Source organism: Felis catus, chromosome A3, assembly GCF_018350175.1.
Source record: "Felis catus isolate Fca126 chromosome A3, F.catus_Fca126_mat1.0, whole genome shotgun sequence".
In the NCBI taxonomy this organism is placed as follows: Eukaryota; Metazoa; Chordata; class Mammalia; order Carnivora; family Felidae; genus Felis; species Felis catus.
Genome location: NC_058370.1, coordinates 119,295,983 through 119,319,094, shown reverse-complemented (window position 1 = coordinate 119,319,094; position 23,112 = coordinate 119,295,983). Strand labels below are relative to the sequence as shown.

At 56.2% G+C, this 23,112-nt stretch overlaps 2 protein-coding genes across 7 annotated transcripts in view; one reads left to right on the top strand and one right to left on the bottom strand.

The window, feature by feature from the left end:
* Positions 1–10,943, top strand: part of DRC1 (dynein regulatory complex subunit 1) — a 41,303-nt gene extending 30,360 nt beyond the window's left edge. For all 3 annotated transcript variants that reach the window (XM_023252025.2, XM_045054829.1, XM_023252026.2), the window contains 9 exons: positions 416–550; positions 825–1,057; positions 3,092–3,204; positions 4,437–4,526; positions 5,071–5,157; positions 7,686–7,870; positions 8,907–9,050; positions 9,392–9,494; positions 10,699–10,943. In XM_023252025.2, the coding sequence (XP_023107793.2) occupies positions 416–550; positions 825–1,057; positions 3,092–3,204; positions 4,437–4,526; positions 5,071–5,157; positions 7,686–7,870; positions 8,907–9,050; positions 9,392–9,494; positions 10,699–10,755 (1,147 nt within the window). In that variant the 3' untranslated portion in view covers positions 10,756–10,943. The remainder of the gene's footprint in view (positions 1–415; positions 551–824; positions 1,058–3,091; positions 3,205–4,436; positions 4,527–5,070; positions 5,158–7,685; positions 7,871–8,906; positions 9,051–9,391; positions 9,495–10,698) is intronic.
* A 517-nt stretch (positions 10,944–11,460) lies between these two features.
* OTOF (otoferlin) overlaps positions 11,461–23,112 on the bottom strand; it is a 92,910-nt gene continuing 81,258 nt past the window's right edge. For 3 of the 4 annotated variants that reach the window (XM_045054827.1, XM_045054828.1, XM_019827790.3), the window contains 14 exons: positions 21,700–21,766; positions 20,702–20,838; positions 20,443–20,577; positions 19,991–20,128; positions 19,528–19,655; positions 19,259–19,429; positions 18,462–18,622; positions 17,646–17,788; positions 17,174–17,262; positions 15,456–15,554; positions 15,083–15,324; positions 14,789–14,967; positions 14,597–14,697; positions 11,461–12,508 (listed from right to left, as the gene is read on the bottom strand). In XM_045054827.1, coding sequence (XP_044910762.1) covers positions 12,328–12,508; positions 14,597–14,697; positions 14,789–14,967; positions 15,083–15,324; positions 15,456–15,554; positions 17,174–17,262; positions 17,646–17,788; positions 18,462–18,622; positions 19,259–19,429; positions 19,528–19,655; positions 19,991–20,128; positions 20,443–20,577; positions 20,702–20,838; positions 21,700–21,766 — 1,971 coding nt within the window. In that variant the 3' untranslated portion in view covers positions 11,461–12,327. Of the gene's footprint in view, positions 12,509–13,998; positions 14,110–14,596; positions 14,698–14,788; positions 14,968–15,082; positions 15,325–15,455; positions 15,555–17,173; positions 17,263–17,645; positions 17,789–18,461; positions 18,623–19,258; positions 19,430–19,527; positions 19,656–19,990; positions 20,129–20,442; positions 20,578–20,701; positions 20,839–21,699; positions 21,767–23,112 lie in introns of all 4 variants that reach the window. The other variant, XM_023252024.2, reaches the window with a different exon arrangement.

Below are 23,112 nucleotides of genomic sequence, written 5' to 3'. Positions count from 1 at the left end.
AATATTTTTCCTTTCTAGTTTTCTTGTTTTAGAAGTGAAATGAACATCCAAATCATGGCAGTGAAATAGTTGAGATACGCTTGTTAAATACTGTGAAGTTGAGGATGTGGACACACTCCCAGATGGCGTGTTGGGAAGGATTCAGTCACACTCCTGAGCAGGAGACTGCCCCTCAGTGGGTCTGGGCTTCTGGACTGTTCTAAATGAGTTTAGTTCTGGACAATCCCCTCACCTCCTGCTGCCTTCCTTTCTTTGATCGCCATCAGGGCAGCTGGGTTTTGGAACAAATGGGAGGATCTTCGGCGCTTGCGCTAACCTGACCCTGGGTTCTGTAGAGCCGTGTGAAGCAACTGAGGGGAACGTACGTCACAGCTTCTGTTCAGCTACAGATGAACTTCTCTCCCCTTCCTCCCAGCCTGCATGATATACTTAACAACCTGAGATCAAAATACACCAGGCAGATCAGACAGTTTGAGGAGGAGAACCAGTCACTAACCTCCGACTACATACGCCTTGTGACGCAGTTCAAGGAGCTACAGAAAGCCATGAGGTATCTTGGGGACCTGGCTCCCACGGCACGTGCCCTAGAACAGAGGTGGGCCCAGGCACTAAGAGTCTTAGCGGGCTGTCTTCTCCGCCCCCTGTACTGGCTTGTCACCCGCCTTCTCTTGAGACTTGTGGGGATGGCCTCCAGGCTATCATGGGTGAGGCCCGGCGGCCCCGGGCCCGGGTTGCACCCCGGCGCTGCCCCAGCTCTCGCCCTACTGCTAACGGAGGGCACCCTGGCCAGGCCCCAGGGTCCGCTGAGCAACTCTCCTTCACAGGCATTTTGCTCTTCTTGATGACAAGCGGTTTCGAGAGATTTGGCTGATGAATGAAGAAGAGGCAAAGGATCTGATAAGCAAAGCCTTGGATGTGGACAGGATCATCCACACCCAGCATCTGGGGCTCCCCTGGACCGCACCTGATTTCTGGTTCCTGAGGAATGTGGGACCTATATCTCAGCAGCAGCAGAGGTCTGCTACACAGATATTAGAAGAAGTGCTGATTCAAACAGGTATCTGGAATGGAGTCCTGGAGCTGGGGGGCCCGTAAAACTGTAGGGTCGACACATTCATCTCACAGACAAGCCAACTGAAGGCCAGAGAAGGGGGAGAAGAGGTCTCGTAGCTGGGAGGTCCAGAGTCTCTAATTTAACCTATAGCTTTACCCTCTTCCCTCCATTATAATCTGGTAGTTCTATCTAGAAGCTTGATCAGGTTCAGGGTCAGTGTAGTTTTGCTAAGTACACCGTGGCATGCTTCCATTGGGATAAACTAACATCAGGGTGTCTCTTTGCGAGGCTAGCAACCATTGGGAGTCCTTGTCTAAGATCCATTAATGGCCTTAGGGGTTGCAAAACGGTGACACTCTAAATTCTATCAGATGTCTTCATTTACTAGCTGGAATACTTCTGAAAAGAGACTCTTCTCCTCATCAGCTATTTGCTACCCCGAGGTACAGTTCATACAGGAAAAGCAGAACAGATGCTTGTCCTTTCTCTATTTAGTAGCTTTCAGAATAAATGGGTTGGGTCTCTAGCATCTTCCAAGAGTGACCAATGGCATTTTCTAAAGCGAGTATTATTACGATTACAGATTGGATTTAAACACATCTGACGTGTTTTGGTTTATTGCACTTAGTTTCCCTTACTGGTGCCCAAATTGTCCCATTTTTGGCCAGTGGGAGTCTCTTCGTGTTGGCTTGCGGGTCCCTCTGGCACAGCCAGGTGCCCCACAGATGGCCGTCTCTTGAAGTCACTTCGAATAGTTTCCATTTGGTTAGGTCACCATCTGAATACATATTTAGGTCCTTTTGTTTTGTTTTACTTTTGATAACTAGGGATTGCTTTTTACAACTTAATTTTGTTTTATAGTTATGTAGAATACTGACATGTTTCCAAAGTCAAATGCACAGAACAAGGTATACTCAAAGAAGCTTTATCCTCTCTCTTCTATTTTATCCCTCTCCTATAGGTAGTTATCTAAAAATGTATGGTTTCTCTTTCCATTGCTTTTTAAAACAAATATGTATATGTATGTATGTATGTGTATATATTTGTATTTATGTAGACCCACTTTAAAAACATTTTTTTAACGTTAATTTATTTTTGAGAGACAGAGTGTGAGTGGGGGAGGGGCAGGAGAGAGGGAGACAGAATCCGAAGCAGGCTCCAGTCTCTGAGCTGTCAGCACAGAGCCCCACGCGGGACTTGAACCCACGAACCATGAGATTCATGGCCTGAGCCGAAGTCGGACGCTCCACTGACTGAGCCACCCAGGCGCCCCATGTAGACCCACTTTTTAAATGACGCTTTTCTCCGTCTTTTTTCACTTACAAAATATCTTGGAGAAGATCAGTTTATGGTAGTGAGAAGAAACATTCTTTCCTCCGTTTTTATTTGGCATGGTGTCGTGTGGCCGTGCTATGACTTATCCCAATAGTGTTCTGTTGGTGGCCACTTGGGATATTGGCTGGTTTTCGTCTGCTTGTTTGTGCTATTGCGAACAATGCAGCGATAAATAGCTGCGTGCGTTTGTGTTCGCATGTGTTTCCTGGTGAATTGTTGGGCTAGCCCCTTAAAAGCAGGGCTGCTGGATCAAAGGGCAAATGCCTCTGTGACGTTACTGGGTGTTGTTCCATACGGATGGCGCCATTTTGTAGTTCCACCAGCAAGTTGGCATCTTGTACTTTTCAAACTATTTTCATTTATCTTATCTCATTTAATCTTTTGAGCAAACTAGTAAAACCTATAAATAGGTTCATCCTCTCCCTTCCACTCCCTGGTCACGGCCGGGTTTTGAGTATGATGTTTCCAGGTCGATGAAACTTAGGAAAGTGAAGGGTTATAGAATGGCAGAATTCTCCGGCTAGTAGTCTCTTATTCCAATCCCCAGCCCTCCTGTTTTCCCCCACACACCAGGCTTTCTTCGGCTTTTTAAGAGGTAAATTTTCTCAAGGAAGGACGTTCGGCTGTTTCTCAAAGCCAACAAGGCCAAGCGGTTATCTTCTTTTTCTCTCCCACCCTCTCTTCTCTCTGCCCCGCCTGCAGAAGAGGAGGGGATGGAGGAGGCCACCTCAGAAACAGAGTCTTACCTCGACCTGCCAAAGCAAGTTTCCATGAAAACGACCAGAAAGATCCTGATGCTCCTGTGTGACGAGTCGGTGAGGCCGGCTGCACGGGGCTGCGCCACAGGGACTCCCGGCCGGTGGCTTTGCTGACCTTCTGCCCTTGCTTCTCGTGTGCTGCTTCTGACGACCCTGGCCCGGCCGGACGTGGCCCGGAGGCGGGGGTGCACAGGCATTCGGGAGCAGAGCTGGGGTCGTTTACCCCGAGAGGCCATGCTTCAGAGCTGCCCCAGCTGCCAAGTGGGTCCTCCCTTAGTGGGGCGGCCAGGTGTGGGCCAGGTCGGTCCACAGGCACCTTGCTGATAAAAAAAAAAACTCATTCTGCAAGAGAAGGGGCGCCAGCCTCCCGTCTGTGAACCCACCTGCCAAGTAGTGTGGCCACAACTGATGTGGCCTTTGTCTGGGAGCTCAGTCTGTGGTGACTCTGGGTGTGTCAGGCTTTGGCCACCTGCTCTGTGTGTTAGCAAACCCACCAGATTTAGTGTGAAGGGTGTGCTGGGCTGGCTCAGCTTGGGGGGGGGGGGGCGGCGTCACGGGACGTGACCCGTGTGCGTTTAGGTCCTGCAGTTCTGAGCGGAGATTAAAGGAGATGCAAGGCCTGCCGGCCTCCCGTCCCCTTGGGACAGTTGTCTTTGGCCAAGAGCCGACTCTTGTCGCTGAGGGGGCTCCCGCTGAACGGGACGGCAGGCAGGTACTCCTCTCTCTATTTGCAGGCTTGTGCCGGTGGCCCCCTCTGCCAGGGGCCCTCCCCCAGGCGTTCCCAGCTCAGAGTGGGTGCCGGGCCCCCAGTCTTCCCACTCACTCCCAACTTTGCGTGCACCGTGTTGTGACACGGCGTGTTCATCTGCCTCCGTGCCTTCCCCTCCTCCAGCTCTGTGCCTACCGCCCCGTCCTGTAGATATCTGAGGGCTAGCACAGGAGTGCAGTGACACTGGACGGGTGAGAATCTGTGACTCGATGAGGTCTGGGCGGCTGTGGAGAACTCAGGTCTTTGCCCAGTGGCTTGTGGGTGAGATGAGGCAGCACCCTTTCTTAGGTGGGGGGGGGGGGCGGGGACTAAATCCACGGTGAGCGTTGGGTTTGCCCCTGGGAAGGGCCCCTTAGGCATCCTAGGAAGGCCTTCCTCTGGGGCCCCTGCTGCCCGAGTCTCATCCCTGAGGTCCTGCTCTGTGGAGTCACCGCTGGCTCGTCATACAGAGGTAGGCTGCACACCCGAGCACTGGTTTCCGAAACCTGTGTCTGACTGGAGATACCCTCTTCCCTCTCAGGGTTTCCTCATAGAGAGCAAGCTGCTGAGCCTTCTCCGTCCCCTGGAGAAGAGCGAGTGCTATCTGCTCAAGTTGGACGCCATCTTCTCAGTGAGTCCCACTGGGCTGAGTTGACGGGGGGTGGCGGGGGCCTCATTCCAAGACAGCCCCCTATGTTTTTTGCAACATTTCCTCTGTCCTGGGAGTAGATATGGGTCTTCCGGGGCTTCCCTGGGCTGGCACATCTTTCCCTTTCCTTATTCTCCATGCGACAAATTGGCCATGGAGTTTAGATGTCTCCCACCCCGGGCGCTTCCTCTACCAGCTTCTCTCCCTCACGACCCAGCTCTCAGACTGTGGGTTCTCCCTTACACCCTTAAAGTCGGATGTGTGTTCAGCCTCCTTTAGCATTCTTACACCCACCAGGCCTGTATCGGGCTGTTCCTGATTCTGAGCAACGTTGTTCTGTTCTGCCGTGGTCTCGCTGTGCTTCCCCAGTGTTGAATGGCCTCACTCTGGGCCATGGCGGGTGCTGGGGATGTTCAGGGGAACAAGACAAGCCTCCCGCTCTTAGGAGCTGAGGGTCTCTGGACTCCCGCAGCAGCCGGGGGCCTTCTTGCTCTGGTGTTTGAGCCATCCTCCTGTTTTCCCCCAGGCCCTTGGGATTGAAAGTGAGGACGACTTGTACAAACTGGTGAACTTCTTCCTCAAATACCGAGTTCATCATTCACCCTCCAGTCAGGTAAAGTGAAGTTCAATCAAAAAGAGAGCATTTGAAATTCTGGAAGCCCCCAGAGGGCATTGTTGTCTTTGGGTAATACTCCTGGAAAAATAGTGAGGGCTTTATGTCAGAGAGAGCTAACTTAGTGTTTTCCTTAATATTGTCACTTTTTCTATTTGCGGTGGGAAGGACGGCTGGGGATGAGAGGCTGTTCTCCCTCACAGCCCACTATGAGCCCTGGGCCCACCAAGTTCTGAATATTTTGATCCCTAACACTTGACTAAAAATTATTTTTAGTATTGCTGGCCCCTGGGGGGAGAATCCTGACATGCTTTCAAGAAGGGTTGGCTGGGCCTCCTGGGTGACTCAGTCAGCGAAGCATCATATTTCCGCTCAGGTCACGAGCTCGTGGTTTGTGGGATCGAGCCCCACGTCAGGCTCCATACTGACAGCTCAGAGCCTGCTTGAGATTCTCTGTCTCCCTCTCTCTGTCCTCCCATGTGCACACGCTCTCTCTCTCAAAATAAACTTAATTTACACTTAATTTAAACTTAATTTAAAAAAAGGATTGAGGGGCGCCTGGGTGGCGCAGTCGGTTGGGCGTCCGACTTCAGCCAGGTCACGATCTCGCGGTCCGTGAGTTCGAGCCCCGCGTCGGGCTCTGGGCTGATGACTCAGAGCCTGGAGCCTGTTTCCGATTCTGTGTCTCCCTCTCTCTCTGCCCCTCCCCCGTTCATGCTCTGTCTCTCTCTGTCCCCAAAATAAATAAACGTTGAAAAAAATAAAATAAAATAAAATAAAATAAAAAAAGGATTGAAAAAAAATGAAAAAGAGTTGCCTGAGTATACAAAACCTAGAAGCCGTAAAGAGGGAAAACTAAGATCTATTTGATGACATTAACAAAAAAATCCTGTAAGGCAAAAATCACTATAAGCAAAGTGAAGATACAGATGACAGTTGGGGGGAATTAAAAAAAATTTTTTTTAATGTTTATTTTTGAGAGAGAGCAAGGGAGGAGCAGAGAGAGGGAGACACAGAATCTGAAGCAGGCTCCAGGCTGCGAGCTGTCAGCACAGAGCCCGACATGGGGCTCAAACCCTCGAGCTGTAAGATCATGACCTGAGCCGAAGTCGGACGCTTAACCGACGGAGCCACCCAGGCGTGGGGGGAAATATTTTTTAACTTACATTGCAGTTAAGGGCCAGTTTCCTTAATATACAAAGAACTCATATAAACCAATCAGGAAAAAACAGCCACAACTCCATGGGACAGATAAGGGATATGAACAAATATCTCCTGTAAGAGGCAATACAGATAACTTTTAAACATATGAAAAGGTAAGCAGGCCTCTCGTAATAAAAGAAGTGCAAATTAAAACTGCCCCAATTCCATTTTCACCCGTCAGGTTGGCAAGACTCTGCCAGTTTGACTGCACAGAGTGATGGCCGAGGTGTGGGAAACAGGCACTGCTGGGAGAGTAGATTGTTGCAGCCTCCGTGGAGGGGTGGAGGGCCGTTCGGTGGCACCAATTACAAAACTGTATTTACCCTGCAATTCTTCCAGGATTTCATTCTGCAGATATGTCTCAATACATTTGAAAGAATGTGTTTATTTGTAGCTTATACACTGCAGCCCTGCTTGAAATGGGAGAATAGTGAGAACAACCTACAATTCCATCTTGAAGGACTTGATTACCTACTAAGTAGTGCATCTACAAAACAGAATATTAATGCAATTAAAAAAAAAAGAACAGGGGCGCCTGGGTGGCTCGGTCGGTTAAGCGTCCGACTTCGGCTCAGGTCCTGATCTCACGGTTTGTGAGTTCGAGCCCCGCACCGGGCTCTGTGCTGACGGCTCAGAGCCTGGAGCCTGCTTCGGATTCTGTGTCTCCTTCTCTCTCTGCCCCTCCCCAACTTGTGCTCTGTCTCTCTCTGTCTCTCAAAAATAAATAAATGTTAAAAAAAAAAGAACAAAGAAGTTCTTTACGTATTTATGCGAAAAGATCTCTAAGGTTTATTGGTATGTGAAAAACGCAACGTGCAGACCTGTGCATGTAGGAGAGTATCGTTTTGTCAAAACAGGAGGGAAAGCGTGGACCGTAGTATTTCTTTGGAAGGATACATAAGAAACAGATGACGTAGGTTTGCCTGTGGGGTTTGAACTGAATGAACTACAAGACAGGAGTAGGAGGAAGACTTCTTTTGAATTTAAAAATTCAAGAGTAACATGTATTATGATTCAAAAATATACATACATACAGCGTAAGCCTTTTGAATTTCAATAGAATGGACACCTATGAATCCCGATCTAGAAATAGAGGATTATCACTGTTTGGAAGATCCCATGCCCCCTCTTTTCCACTCTTTCCCCTCACCATTTCTTCCTTCCTGAAAACATCTACCTTTGCATCTGTTCTGTAACTTTCTGTAAACTTCTCGCTGTTTTTTTTTTTTTTCCTCTGTCTTCATACACTTAGACTTGTTGAGTGCCCCAATCCATAGTCACCCTGGCGCCTTTCTCCAGATCAGCCCCTGGAATCTTTCCCACAGGAGCGAACAAGCCCGATGTCGGCCCTGGACCCAGGAGAGCAGACAGACCTCGAGAGACAGAAGGAGGAAAGCCTTGTGGGAGGGGAGCCAGAAGAGAAGGAGGTTCCCCCTTCTCCCACGCTCATCCACCCCAATGATGTCCTCAAGATCCTGGAGGCCTTTGTCATGGGTCTGAGGAAGCCCAGGTGTGGTGCTGGAGGGCTTGCCCGAGGCCTGGGGAAGCCAGGCTGGGCCGGGGCCGAGCAGATCCCAGTGCCGGGCAAGCACCTGGGCAGGAGCAAAGGGATGGGGAGGGCTGGAGGCGTCGGTGGACATGGATGAAAGGAAGGGGCGTAGAAGCGATTTGCATCTTCTCATTCGTCGTTCATTCCACGGCCATTCACTGGGGTCTGCACTGTGTCGGCCCGTGCAGATCACACCTTGTGATCGGAACCATGGTCAGAGCCTATACCAGGTGTCACCAACGGCAGTCAGAGAGGGCTTTAGGAAGAGACGCACCAGAACCAGGTTTTCCTATATGGATACAGTGGGGGAGAGAGCATTTCAAGGTGTCACAGTGTGGGGAAAGGCCTGGTGTGTTCGAGAATCGTGGCAGAGGTGTGGCTGGTGTCAGAGTCTTCCCTGGGAAGTGGGACCGGTGGGTAGGGGAGCCGGGCCAAATCTTGGAGAGCCGCGCCTGCCATGGCCGGGACCTTTGCCTTTACTCTTGGGTGGACCGGAGCCACAACATGGTCTTAAGCGGTGGGGGAGCCATGATTAGGCTTGCATGTTAGATCCATTTGGTGGCAGGGATGGGGGTGACGCTGGATACAAGGAGAGCAGCCGGAAGGTTCGTCTAGGTGGAGGCGTTGATATCCTGGGTCAAGGCTATCCTCGAGGGGATGCTGGAATTTGAGAGCCGTTTGGATGCACTAGTGAAGGAGACAGGCATCGTAGTGGGATGTAAAGCCAATGAGGTAAACTGGCTGAGAGAAGGGGGGTGGATAGAACCCCAGTGATGCTTTCACAAAGGTGACAATGGCACCAGAATCAGGGACACTGATGATAGGCATGTGCACTTTCTGAGAATCAGCGGTAAACCGAGACACTCGCACAGCTGAGTGGGAAGGGGACAGGTCTGCAGGCAGCAAATCGAGGAGGGACAGGCACTGTGGCTGGCGCTGCGTGGGAGCCTGGGGGGTGCCAGGTGGGGGTGACGGTACTGCTGCTCTTAACCCCCAGGGACGCCCCGGCCCCAGTGAAGGTGGTGAAGTATGTGCGAGACACCTCGAAGGACTCTGCGTATTGGGAGGCCCTGGCCACGGTTCTCCCTTACGCCACGCAGAACCTCTGGGACGCTCTGTACACGGCCTTGGAGAAATACCAGTAAGTGTGTAGGTCACAGCCCAGGAGAAGGAGGGAGCCAGGCAGTTGGTGGAGAAGGATCCTGCTTGCGGTGGCCACATTTGCCACCCCCTGGCTTGGAGACAAAAGCTGTCTTTGGAGGGAAAGCTCCCGTTGGGGGGTCATGTGGCGTTGGGTGGCTGGCCCCTCGCTCCTTATTCGGTTCCCAGCCCGGTGTGTTCGGGGCAGGAAGGTTGCTCGGGTGGGTGAAGCTTCGGGGCTCCTCTCCCAGCTCCAACTGGCACAGAGACATAGAGATCCTGGCCCCTGCCTGGTAGATTTGGAGGGTTCGATGAGCCTCTAATGGATTTTTCCGCCCAAAGCCTCGTCCTGACGCAGAGGGCCAAGCTGCTGATAGAAAACAACTCCCTGGAGAAGCAGAACACAGAGCTCCAGATGCTGCTTCAGCAGTATCTCGATTCCAAGGTGGGCGACGGGGACGAGGAGGGTGGGCAGGAGGCCGTGGCGGGAAGCGGGACTGGAGCCGATGTTAGGAAGTGGAGTCCCACCCCTCACTGGAAGCAAGGGAGGCTTGCGATGTGCCATGACATGGCAACCGTCACACCTCAAGTTGGGCCCGAATTATCGGACAAGGGAGTCCTTTGGACTTTGGACGCTGCCCGAAGTCTCCTCCAGGACGTGTGGGTTGTAATAGTGCCCTTTTGATGCCCATGGTCCTTGGTGCCAGATGCTTGTTGGACGTCTCTCGGAAGCAGGACCCGACCCCGCCGAGAGCGTCACAGCCCAGAGAGCCCTTCCTTCTGGAGTTTCTTCTTTGGTCTTAACATCCCCTCTGTGAGGTCGATAGGGCACAAGTCCTTCTCCCAGAGAGGAGAATCAAAACTGGGAGACTCTTGCCCACTCTGCTGGGCCAGATTGTCTGGCCCGGGATGTGACATGCCGAGAGGAGGCTCCAGCTGGGGCAGGTATTCCCCGGTCCTCACTCCTGCCCACTCTGGTGATATTTGGGGCAACTTCCCCACGGCCTGCAAGGGAAGAATCTCACCGTCTCTGCTCCTAAGGTTAGAATCCCTTCGTAACGTAGTTGCTGGCTCTGCTGTGCTAGTGTGGGATGCTTCACGCGGCGCTGAGACCGTGGGCCGGGAGGGTCATGACACCCTGGGCTGGGGGTACGCCCTCCATCATCAGCTGTGTGTGTGAGAGGTGACCGAGGCCAGCCACAAGCCCGGGAACTGGGGATGTGTGGCCCGTAACAGTCATTAGAGGACTGTCCATGCTGTCGTCGATGCCGCTGTGTGCAGAGGATGGGGGAGGAGGAAGGAAGGGCAGGGCTAGACTGGGGACGGGATGCGCAGGTGGTGAGAGAGGGTAGAGGGAAGATGTAAGAGAGTGGCTCAGGGCAGAAGGTTCAGAACGTTACCAGAGGTCAGCTAGCTGGAGCAGAAGCCAAACAAGAAACCTTAGGACTTCTCTTCCAAAGGAAGGCAGACCGTGGGCTTTCCCAGGCATCCGGAAGCGCTTGGCGGGGGGGGGGGGGGGGGGGGGGGGGGGAAACGCTTGCCGAGGTTTGGAGCCCTTAGGAGAGCCGACATATGCACCTGACCCGCAGAGGTCGTGAAGCAGGAGGGCCCTGGGGAAACTGTAATGACCTTTACTCTCTCTTTTCCAGATAAACTCTGAATTGCATGTTCCACCAACCCAGGTGTTACGGGCGCCCACCAAATAGAGCCGGACCTCCAAAGGCTGCTGTGTTACGGTGTATGCGGGTGCCGGGGCTGGCACGTTTCACCTGGGGAGCTGCCTGGGACTACTCTGGATTTTCCAGAGCTACTGGGATAGGGCCTGTCAAAATAAGGCCACGGGAGGTGTTACCTGTATCCTGTAGTCGTGATTGATTAAAGTCTTTAAAAGGTTGTGGCTGAATCTTTTCAGAGAGGTCAGGTCCAGTGAGACCCTGGCCCATGACCCCACCTCTGTGTCACGAGGGGACTTTGTCCCCACCTCAGATTGTGGTATGAGAACGGCGTGTCCCTGTGAGACTGGACCCAGGCCGGTGGCATGGGACTTCCTTCTTGCATTTGGAGCAGGTCTGTGAGTGGAGGCTGGAGCTTTGGGGCTCTTGCAAGGTCTTAAGCGTTCTGACTGTCCTTGGGCCTGCAGGACCCTTTTGGTGAGTTTTTGGGGTCCTTGGTTCCACCTGGTATAGTGTGAGGCTCCTCCTGTGGGCAGCCTGCAGGTGCCCTGGGCAGGTGTCCAGGGCAGGTGGCCCAGTGCCTTAGGCCCTCCTTCAACCCTGGGCCTTGAGGCCACCTACCCAAAGGGGAAAAGCCAGAGGGGCCCAGCTGGTCCTGAGTTTGCCATCCTCAGAGTGCTCACAGACCTCGCGCCCCTATCCTGGTCCCCCAGCTTGGCCAACTGGAGACCTGTCAGCTCAGTGTTTCATTCTTTTATTATTAAGAGAAAAATCACCACGCAAGAAAGGAACAACAGCCAAGAGAAACCCAGCTCTCACTGCAAGAACCATCCCCCTGCCTGGCCGAAAGGAGGTCCTGGCAGGGCGGGGCGGGTCGGCCCTGGGGTGGGGGTGGGGCACAGGGGTTCACTCTCACTGCTCCTCATCTAGGCTTCTGAGCACTGGTCTGGGCGGAGGAAGCTCCGGGAAGCGATAAAAACCCACAGGCAGGGCCGGGACTGGGCTTGTGCTCCCACCGGGGTGCCTCCCGGGCCAGAAGAAGATCCACTCTCAGAGGGCGGCAGGGAGGAAGCAGCCACCTCCCCACCATTAGTAGGAAGGGCCTGGCCCACGTTTGCAGAACAGACTGGTGGTGTGGCTGTCCTCACAGGATTCTGTTGGGGAGGGAGGGTGATGCTTTCTGCTTATTCATTCTTTTTTATAGCTCTGGGCACTGGGATTCTCAGTCAATTCCATTAAAGTTTTACTCTTCCACTGGAGGGCCTTGGGGGCATCTGGGGTGGCCTCCCCGGAGCCAGGGCCTGAAGAAAGTGGTGCCTCAGCAAGGAGGGGCAGACCCCCACCCCTGCCCACACTTCCCACCCCTCGGGCAGGGGCTGGAGGGGTGGGGTGAGGCCCGCAGCTGGCTCAGGTGGAGCAGGGGCAGGGGTGTCACCAGCCCAGCAAGCAGGAGGCTGCAAGGGGAGGGGGACACTGGGCTTCTCGAGCTCCCCAGGGAGAGTGCAAGGTCCACGCCAGAGGAGGGGCAAAGGCAGAGGTCCAGGCGGGGGGGGGGGGGGAGCAGCAGCTAGGCCTGGGGGGGCGGTAGTGGTGGGGGGGGGTGCTTCACGCCCCCAGGAGCTTCTTGACCATGTAGCCGGGGAGGCTGTAGAGGAAGAGGGCCAGCATGAGCAGCCCCAGCAGCGCCAGCACGATCTTGATGATGAGCCACTTGTACCGCGTGCAGATGAGGTACTTGATGGACTTGAGGGGGTTGAGGAACCAGACGAAGGCGGTGTCAGGCCGGCTGGGGGAGGGGAAGCCGCGGTCAGGCAGCGGGCCTCTCCAGGGCACCCCAGGCCCTCAGCCTTCTTAGACTCCCACGGGCCCTGACACAGCCCCGGTCCCCAAAGTAGTGAGTGCCGGAGCCAGGTTCTAGCCCTTTCTAAGCACTAGGTTTGCTGGGGACTCTTTGGCCCCCAGCCTCCTCCCCAGGCCCGGAGGGCTTTCTGGCAGTCGGGCAGCCGTCCAGCTAACACCTGGACGATGGCGGCCTTGGCCTTGGCCTTGGCCGCTCACCATGTGAAGACGCAGCCGCAGGGCTGCAGGCTGTTCTGATTCCCAGGAACCTCGTCTACTTAGCGGCTCATTGTACATGCTCCAGGCTCGGCCCCCGTTGTCTTTCTGTGAATCCGTGTTCCTCAACCTCTCCCCCTTTTCTGAGGAACAGGGGCTTCTGGCCCCACAAGGCCCTGCCCAGGGTCTGAGGAGCCCCGGTTGGGGCGCCAGCCACACTCAACCACCTGCCCACTGTCGGGGTGGGGTTACGGCTCTGCCTTCTGCACAGACTCCCGGCCAAAAGGGGCTTGCTAAGCTTTACCTTCTGTGGTTTACGTTACAGGAACGGTAGGTTTTGTAAGATGTCAAGATATAAAATTCCAGTATGCTTTTTCAACCTCCTGGGCCAGCGGCCGCCGGAGGACACAGACCGTGCCCTCCCAGAGCCAGGCGCAGGGCACCTGGTTTCCCGCCTTAGCGGTGACGGGCAAGTTGGACGCCTGTCTGAGCCTCAGTTTCCTCCCTTACGCAGTGGGGTGCCTAGTGGACCCTGCCTCCGGGGTCAGTGAAAGGGTAAGGAGAGAAAGTGCGTGTGAAACGCTAGGCGCGGTGCCCGGCCCTGAATAGCTGCTCAGCTGGCTGCAAAAATGTGGGAACTGGATGGGGTTCCTTACCACCCTGCCTGGCAGAAAATGGCTCTGGGCCCGGAGGGGAATGCTGGTAGGAACTAGTCAGGCCTCGCTGGCTAATCCTAGCCAAACCCTCTCCCCGTTCCCTGTCCTCATGTCAACTCTTTCTGCCAATGGCCCTGGGTTAGTATCTGTTGGTCTGTCACGAGGACAGGAGGTGGGGTGGTGCTCAGAAGACTGGGTGGCAATTTGAAAGCCGAGGCTGAGTCTTAGCCCTAATCTGCTGGGCGACCTTAGGCGAGTTGCTTCGCCTCTCTGGCCTGACACGCGCTCATGTAAAACAGTGATTTGAGTTCTGAGAGCCCGTGGTACCGTTTGACAGCTTGCAAGTTGCTGTGTGTGTGTGCATGCCCTGTGTGTGTGTGCGTGCCCTGTGTGTGTGTGCATGTGTGTGTGCGTGTGTGTGTGTGTGTGTGTGTGTTCCGCATGCTGCCAAGCTCATCGGCCCTGGGTCCGGAGGAAGAAGTGAGGAGGACCAGAGCCAGCAGGATGCCAGGCTCAGGCCCCCCGGGTCTTCCTGACCAGGTAGCCAGGCACAGAGCAGAGGAAGAGGGCCAGGAGGAGGAGCAGTTTGAGGAAACGCCAGCGGCTCGTGTGCCACAGGAAGTAGCGGGCAGACTTGAGAGGGTTCAAGAACCAGAAGAAGCTCGTGTCTGGCCGCCTGGAGCAGCCAGAGGGCGGAGGGAGCACGGAGAGAGGACACAGAGGATGAAGGCTCAGGGTGTGGTCAGGGGTCTTGCAACAGGGGGGCGACCCTGGGCTGAGCACCCTGGGCTGAGCGTGCGCACTTCCCGGCACCTCCCCAGCCATCAGGGCCCCCCTGGGGCCCCAGCCCGCTCGCTTCTGGCAAAAACGAGGAAGAGCGTTTCAGTCTGTGAAATGGGGCCTTCCCTGGGAGAGGGGCTGATCCCCTGCACGGAAGCCCGGTCGCCCGTGCCCCGGTTCAGAGCGAGGGGTGCATTCCAGGCAGAAGCGGAGAAGGGAGGAGGCTCCCTCGCAATGAGGCTACCGCCCTGAAAGGGCTAGAGAATGCCAGAGGTGCCTGCAGCGTGGGAGCAAGAAGACCAGAAGGTTCTGGCCCCTCCTTCCTGCCCCCATGGCCCCAGGGACCAGCGTGGCAGGGGCGCCAGGCAAGGCAGCATACTCACTTGGGTTTCTCTAGAGGGTCAGGTTCATTGCGGGCCAGGCCCACCGGATTCTTCTCTGCCTCCTCCGCTGTCAGTAGATGCAATTCTGCCTCCACCTTGCCCTGCGGAAAGGAACAGAAGGATCCTCGGGCTCAGGCGGGGTGCGCGGCCCAGCCCTGCCCCGCCCTCTGCGGGAGCCGTGGCGGTCCCCACCGTGAGCTCGAACTCATCGTTCTCATTGCGGGCCAGGAGGGGCCACCAGCCTTTGACGCGCTTCTGCTTGAAGATGGAAACCAGGGGCACGTCCACCTCCCCCGTGGCCATCTCCATGGTGCACTGCTTGGCTGTCTTGGCGCCCCGGGGAAAGCGGTTGAGGTCCAGCTCGATGGCCCCTGTGGCAACCTTGGAGTCAGCTCTGACAGCCTGGGTCCCGTTGCTCCCCACCGGGGTGGGCTCCCTCCGCCCCTGCCTCCCCCTGCCCTCCCCCTCCGCTCCCCAGCCCTGCACCCAGGAAGTCGTCCGCGGAGAAGTGGTCCGCGTCCCAGATCTGCAGGGTGAGCCGCGCGGGGATCTTGTACTCGGTCTCGTCCCAGGAGAACATGGACTCCTTCTTGGAGATGACAATCCTTTCCTCGGCGGCCAGGTAGTCGAAGGGGAACAGGTAGCGCCAGTTGAAGTTGCCCTCGCCGGTGAGGGAATGATAGTGGACGTCCGTGTCCTGCTTGTCCTCCTGCTGGCCCTTCAGCCACCTGCCGGGTGCCATTAGCTCCAGAGCCGCGGCCACCCGCAGGGAGCCCCCTCCCTCCTCCCTGGCCTCCTGGGAAGGTGGGCTCACCCGTCCCAGCACCCCTACCCCCCAGCCAGGGGCCCTCTCACCCACCCCCGCACAAAAATGTCGCTGGACTTCTCCCCAGTAAAGAAGTCATCGTCCTCCAGGACCACCTCGTCTGTGTTCCACACAATGACCCGGAGCTCATACCTGGGCAGGGGAGAGGCTGGCTCGCAGTCTGGGGGTGGGGGCGGCCCCAGGGTCTTGGTGTAGATGGGGCAGGTACCTGAGGGGAGTGCTGGGACTCGTGAGCATGGGAGCTGGCCCAGGCTGGGGTGCAGAGAGCCCATTCGGGTAAGGGGGCAAGGAGGGGAGCGGAGGGGACCCGGGTGAGGGAGAGAGGGTCAGCCGGCCGGCATGGCTGTCGTGAGGAGCACCCTAGGGGAAGCCCGTCTGGCTGGCTCTCCAGGACAGAGCACGCTCCCGGGCAGGGAGGCTGACTCAGGCCTGGGAGGGGCAGGGGTGGCTGCTGCGGGGTGGCTCAGCAGGAACTCGGTCTCCAGAGGCCGGAAGACACTGTGTCTAACACAAGTTTACGTGTGGGCCCAGCAGCTGGCATGCTCATGGCATCTGGTTTCCTTTAGGTCCTTGTCCCAGAAAAGGATTTTCCCCCTTGCGGTGTAATTTCATTATAAATAGGTACATTTCAGCCTTTACGAGTGAGGTTGGGTCGCCCCCTCCGCTCTCCTCAGAGTGGGGCTCTCGCCCCGGACTGCAAGTCCCAGGTGACACAATGGGGTCGGGTGTCCCCTGGTGGCCATCCCTGGGACAGCACACCTGTGACCTCAGACCTGGAGGCGATTCCAGGCAGAATTTGCCGTATGATTTGCAGGGCCCGGTGCAAAGCGGAAAGGTGGGGCCCTTTATTAAAAAAAAATCATTAAGAATTTAAACATTGCCATTTTGAAGTGAGCGTGGGGCCCCTCTGAGTGTGGGGTCTGTGCAACTTCCCCACCCATGCGGTTGGCCCTGGTTCCAGGCACTAGGATGTTAGAAGCGGCAGCAACTCCATCCTGCCGCCTTCCAGATGGGAAAACCAAGGACCAGGGAGGTAAAATGACCTGGCCAGGGCCAACTGGGAGAAGCAGGTGGCCTGGCTCCTGATCCAGTGCTCTTTCCACTCTATCAACCTCCCCCCTCTTCCAGGCGCTCACTCCTACATACCTCCTCGGCAAGGGTTTTAAAGAAAACCTGGCAGAGCTTGGGGAGCCTGGGTGGCTCAGTCGGTTAGGTGTCCGACTTTGGCTCAGGTCATGATCTCACAGTTCGTGAGTTCGGGCCCCACGTCCGGCTCTGTGCTGACAGCTCGGAGCCCAGAGCCTGCTTCGGATTCTGTGTCTCCCTCTCTCTCTGCCCCTCCCCTGCTCATATTCTGTTCTCTTTCTCTCAAAAATAAATAAACATTAAACACTTGTAAAGAAAACCTGGCAGAGCTTAATGACAGCCCGGAGTGGGGACAAGGGGAGCGGGCTCTCAGGGGTGATGCCGCTGTGAGGAAGAGAGTCCCCTGGAGGGTGCTGGTGAGTACACATCACCTCATTGCCCACACACTGGGGGGGGGGGTGGCTGTGCCTTGGCAAAGGGGACCCACCTAGGGTAGGCCCCATAGCTGTCTCCATGGGTTGCCCTGTTCCCCCCTGAAGGCCACATGGGAAACACCACTGACCAAGGTGATGTAGGTGGTCTGGGCCTGGGGATCCCACAGGAATGAAGGCCACGGGGGGAGGGACGAGAGATGGGGGAGGTAGTGCTGGGCCCCAGAAGCTCACTTCTTGGGCTTCCGGGGGGAGATGTCCAGAGGCGTCCCAGGGGCCGGCATGTCCATGGGGAACATGTCCACCCACAGCTCCAGGCGGCCCTATGGAAGAGAGGGCGTGGCAGATCTCCCCAGGGACTCCCTCCCTGCCCAGGAAGGCCAGCTCTCCTCCCTCCCAACCTTTGTTCCGTCAGGACCCGGTTCATCAGTTTTCGTCCTTGGACGCCAGAATCCCTATGGCCTCACCAACAGCCAATCACAGCGTCTAAGGGAGACACTGCAGGCTGCACCTGAGCTCATGGGGCTCACACTCAAAGGAAAGACACAGGCCCCCGGAGTTACCGTGAGGGGCCATGCTAGGAAAGTGCCTCCCAGGCTTTTGGGAAGGCAGCGAACAGTTGGAGGATCCATTTTTATGGGCCCAGGTAGGGACTCCCTGATCCCAGATACCAAAGAACCTCGGATCTAGGCCTGGCGAGCGTCACCTGCTCGATGCCTGGCTTGTCAGGGTTGAGCAGGGGCCGGGTTTCCACGTGTTCGGGCACCAGGCGGCAGCCCACGCGGGGGATGTCCTCCCAGTGCCTCAGGGCAGATAGAGCCACATGCTCTTCCGTAGGCTTCCTCTGACCTGCGGGTGCCGGTGGGTCAGCGGCACATAGGGCCTCAGCACAGCAAGGGACCCGTGCTGGGGCTAGACTCGGGGGCACAGAGCGGCCCCTGAGCCATCACTCATCCATACTGTCTCCTTTTACTGTTGGGGAAACTGAGGCACGGGGGCAGCGTGGCTTGCCCGAGTTCTCAGCTGCCCCATGGGGCCCAGAGGGACCTGTGCTCTTGGGTTTCCCCTGCCTGGGGAATCTGACCAGAGAATCCTGCTGGGCTGTGAGGGCAGGGAGGGGAGGAATCCACTTCCTGTCTCAGCACCCTGCGGGGCCGCAGCATGAGTTCCGCAGCACGCGTCTCCTGTTCTCTGGAAGTGCCACGTGACAAAGGAGTGGGGAGAGTCAGCTGGGACCTGGGCCCACACCCTCACTCTGCCCCCGAAGGGCCACGTGACTTTGGGCAAATCACTGTAGAGTGGGAAGAACCTCCTTACCCCACAGGAATTCTGGGAGGGAGAGAGAAGGCAACAAGTGTGCAGGCGCTTGTGCCGGAGGGCAGAGGCTGGGCAGAGGGGAGCGGGGTGCTAGGCTGATGGGCAGAGAGTCTAAGGGCGCCCCAGTCTAGGCCTTGAAGTCCTGCCGCGGGAAGCGTGGGTCCCTCTTGGCCTCTGACACCCCCCGTGTCCAGCGCCTTGTTACCATTCTCGTCCTCGATCTCGGAGGGCCCAGTGAAGACACGGTTGGACACCTTCACTCTCCCGGGGGGCCCAAAGTGGGGGCCGTCCACTTTGCCCTCCTTGCAGAGGCGGGTCAGAATCTGGCTGGGCTTCATGGGGTCCCGCCAGATATTGTAGCCATGTCTGTGGGAGGGGGCACACAGGTTTCGTGGGGCTCAGGGTGGGGCTGGGGCCCATCCCCCGGTGGCAGCTGGTTCCCGCCAGTTCTCTTAAGTTGGCTGCTGCCCCATGTCAGCAAGCAGGCCCTGCCCGAGACACTAGGGCTGCTCGAGGCTGATCCCTCTTACCCCAGGCTCCAGCCTCACACGTCCCATGTCCTGAGGATGAGCTTTCAGCCTCCCTCAACACAGCCCCATCCATTCCCCAACTGTGCCCTCTCCTCTGGAGCTTCAGAGACTCCCACGAGGACACTGGTAACCAGAGAGTTTGGGGACGTGTCGAGAGTCACACAGCCTGTCAGTGGCAGAGACTGGCTGGATCCCCAGTGGCCTCTGCCTGGCCTCTTCCCAGCCCTGGGGTTCTCTCCTTACCCGGCCTCCCCCGTCCTAGAAGCCGCCCCCCACCCCTGGCTCTCTCCTTGTGTTAGAATCTGTGGTCTGCTTGGTCTGTACGAATGGACGCCTGGACTGGGACCGAAACTGTAATATATCCACCTTCCCAGACCACAATCTCTGAGTCTTGGGTTTCGGAGTCAAGATGCGGCAGGTGCGCCCGCCCCGCCCCTGCCCCGGCCCTGCCCCTGCCCCCCGCCCCACGCACATGGAGTAGGTCTGGGCGATGCCACAGGTGGCCCGGTGTTTGCTGTAGAAGCGGTTCTCCAGGTCAATCTTGGTTTCCCCGATGAGGTCATCGGTGCCTACCAGATCCCAGTCGTACACGGCCACTGTCAGCATGGATTCCATGGGGAAGGAGGCCTCGATGTCAAAGGACCTGGCGGGGTGGGGGTTAGAAGGACTGAGGGTGTCTGGCCGGGGAAGCCGGGTGGGGCCAGAGGGGGCGGTGGCCCGTGGGCCGCCAGGAGGCCTTACTTCCCAAAGACAGGGTTGAGCTGCTTGGAGATGTAGTTCTCCTTGTCTCGGATGTCAGTTTTGCCCAGCCGGATGGCAATGTAGGGGTCGGCTTTGCCGTTAATGTCTGCGGGGTGCAGGTCCGTGGCCTGGGGTGGGGGAGGGGTGCTCCTGAGCAGCCTCCCCACACACCCTCTTCGCCTTCCAGTGCCCTCACCCCTCCCTGATGGTCCCGTAATAGCAAAGGGCGGGAGCACTGGACCGGAGAAAGGAGAGTTGCTGGGTCACCTGGGGCAAAAGTCGTCGCCCATCTCAGGTCCTGGCTTCCTCCTCTAGAGAAGGTGGGAACTAGGCCAGGTGACCTCTCTGGTGCCTCCCAGTTGGGGCTGTGACACTTTACACTGACACTTTAGAGCGCTGCTTTAGCGCCTCCTGGGCAGGAGGACTGGGAGACCGGGGGGAGGGGATTCGAGGGGAGTCTTACCCTGACCACATAGACTCGGACCAGCACATTGATGGGGTCGTTGCTGGGGATGCCCTGGAACATGCCGTAGGTGGGGTCGTAGCCGGCTTCCCGGGACACGTCCTCTGGGAGTGGCACTTTATACACGCAGAGGGAGCCCTGGGGCAAGGCAGGGGCTCAGGCGAGGATAGCGTTCCAAACGGTCCACAGTACAGAGGGATGGCATCCTGTGCTCAGGGTTGATGGATCTGAGGGGGGTCCAGGGGCTCAGGAGGGAGTGGCCAGGGCAACGTTGGGGGTGGGGCACTCAGGGCAGATGCTCTTTTTTAAGCAGCATAGAAATATTTTCATGTTTACGAATCAGGGCAGCTGACAGTTCCACTTGACTGTCGGCCCTGGGCTTGGGGTGGGGAGAAGAGCTGGTGGGCGAGGGGTACGATGCTCAGGGCCTGGGCGCACACTCCTTGCCTCACCTTGAACCGGCCCACGATGCGCTCCTCCTCCGTGGAACCGTCCTCGTCATCCCCCGTCTTGCCCCGCAGCAGATTGAAAGTGTGCAGCCAGTCCTCAAAGTTGTCAAACTCAGACTCCAGCTCCTTGGGGTACACCTGAGCCAGGCCAGGCCATCAGGGGGACACGGCATGACCACTGCGCCCCGTCTTGTCCCATCTGCCCTCCCCCTGCCCCAGGCAGGACCCCACACCCCTGGTGGGTCTGCGCCCAGACCCTCACCTTAAGCTCATCAATCTTGGGTTTCTTCTTCTCTGGGGCCTCAGGCCCCTGGCCAGTGCCGGGGCTCTGGGTTCTCTTTTTCTTCTCCTCCTTCGCCGCCTTTGCCTTCTCCTTGCCCTTCATCGGCCCCTTTAGGCCTGGCCAGAACCAGAAAAGGAGGCCCTGGTCAGTTTGGGGCAGACACGATGAAGCAGGAAGTTCTGGGTTAGAGACCCAGATCGGCTGCTAATTGACTTTGCTGATGTAACTCCTCTGGGCTCTGTGTACTCATCGGTAAGATGCAGACAGTACTCCCTGGCATGGCTGCCTCCCACGGGTGGGTGCAGGGCACCCATAAAGCCACACCGGGACTGTGTACAAAGACCGCTGCCGTGCCCTCCGGCAGAGCAGAGCAGGGAAGGAGGGTGGGTCTTGAGTCGGGAGGCCTGAGCCACACAGCACTTTCCTCTCTGGCCTCAATCTGCTCGTCTGTCATATCCAGAGGGCTATTCTACACCAGCATTTCCCAAACCGCACGCAGTGGAACAGCCGCTGTGGATGTTCTTGGAATGTGTTAGAAGAGAGTGCCTATTGTGGTCAAAGAAGCTGGGGAAAATATTTTATATTCTATCTTCCTTTTAGAGACTTATAATAATATTTGCATATTAAAGGCACTGGGACGTCCTGTGCCAAGAGACCTGTTTAATCCATTTGACCAAAGAATCCTCTTCTCCCTCTGGAATACCCATTAATAGCGTTCCATGGAAAAGGCCTGGAAAACGCTGAAGCTCTGTTGTTCCGTGGCTGTAAATGTCTCTCACCATGGTGGCTGAACCGGTCACTCTAGATTAGAGCCCACGCCTGCCCCCTGGTGCCCAGGGATGGCTGGTGATAGCTGCCCTTGGCTGCTAGAGCCGCGCAGGGCCCTGGGCTGGGAAAGACAAGCAGCTGGGGTGGCGGGTCGAGGAGCCAGCCCTCGGGGGCGGCAGGGAGGCAGAGACCCAGGGTCCCGGGCTCACCCTCCGTGTTCTCCACCTCCTCCTTCTCCTCCAAGTCAATGCCGGAGGCCTCTTGCTGTCGAAGTTGCTGCCAAAAGATAAGGTGAAGAGGAGAGAAGGTGGGCTTCCTGGGGAGGGGTCTTTCGACCCCATCCTGTGGTCTCAGACCAGTCTTAAATGCTTAGAAACTTTTGGGGGTGCTTGGGTGGCTCAGTTGGTTGGGTCTTGGCCTTTCGGTTTTGGCTCAGGTCATGATCTCGCGGTTTGTGAGTTCTAGCCCCACATCGGGCTCTGCACTGACGGCACGGAGCCTGCTTGGGATTTCTCTCTCCCTCTCGCTCTGCCCCTCCCCGGCCTGCACTCTCTCTCTCTCCCTTTCTCTTTCTCTCAAAAAATAAACAAATAAAAATAATTTAAAAAAAAGAAACAGACGCTTTTCCTATTGGGGTTCAAACCCATCATGCACTCTGTGTAAGTGGGTTAAAACAGTTTATGATATTGTGTACAGTATGACCAACTGTGGTCAGGAGTTTATGATTCTTTACATTGTGCACCACTTAAAAATAAAATGCCCTTTAATGTTGATTCTTAGTGGTATTCTTTTTTTTTAATAGAAAAAGTATAGTAGAAAAGCATAACTGAATATGAAAAAATGTGCTTTCTGTTCTACCCAGTTCACTGCACCTGCTGGAAACTAAAACCCGGGTTTCAACCAAGGCGCCACCTGGTGGCAACCTATGCAAATTACAGGATTAGACACCAGGAGTCAACAGGCAGCCCCTTGGAGCTCGAGCCTGGCCAGCTTGAATCCAGGAGATGATGGTGGGAGAAGATACTACTACTAGGCGACCCCCAATTATCTGCCTTCCTGAGTTTTAGAAGTTTTTCTGGACACACAGGCATGTAGGTAAAGATTACATTTCCCAGCCTCCCTAGCAGCTAAGTGTGGCTACAGGGACTAGATTTAGGCCAACATGAGTGGAAGTGATATGTGCAACCTCTAGGTTGGGGCTTTAAGAGGAAAGGACTATGCTTCCTCCTCTTCTCTTTGCCCTTTCCTGGGCACTGATGTTCGGACGTGAGGGTGAGTCATCTCCAACCACACAGATGCCAGTAACAAGTGGCAGGGTCTTCGTGCCTGCCACCATTATGTCATCATACCAGCCTAACTCTACTCTCCGAGACATTATGTGAGACAGAAAGAAGCTTCTGTCTTGTTCACACCAATCTAACTTGCTACAGCAGCTTAGCCTGCTAACTAACGTGCATCGGAAACCTTGCACACAGCCTGGGCCACAGAAAGGGCCTGGGGAGAGAGGATGACTGGATCAGCTCAGGTCCTACTGAGGAAGCACAATCATGGGCACACGTCCCTCCTGGTCGGTCAGTAAGTTGGGGAGTGCCCTGAGCTAGGGAGTGCCCTGAGCCAGGGAG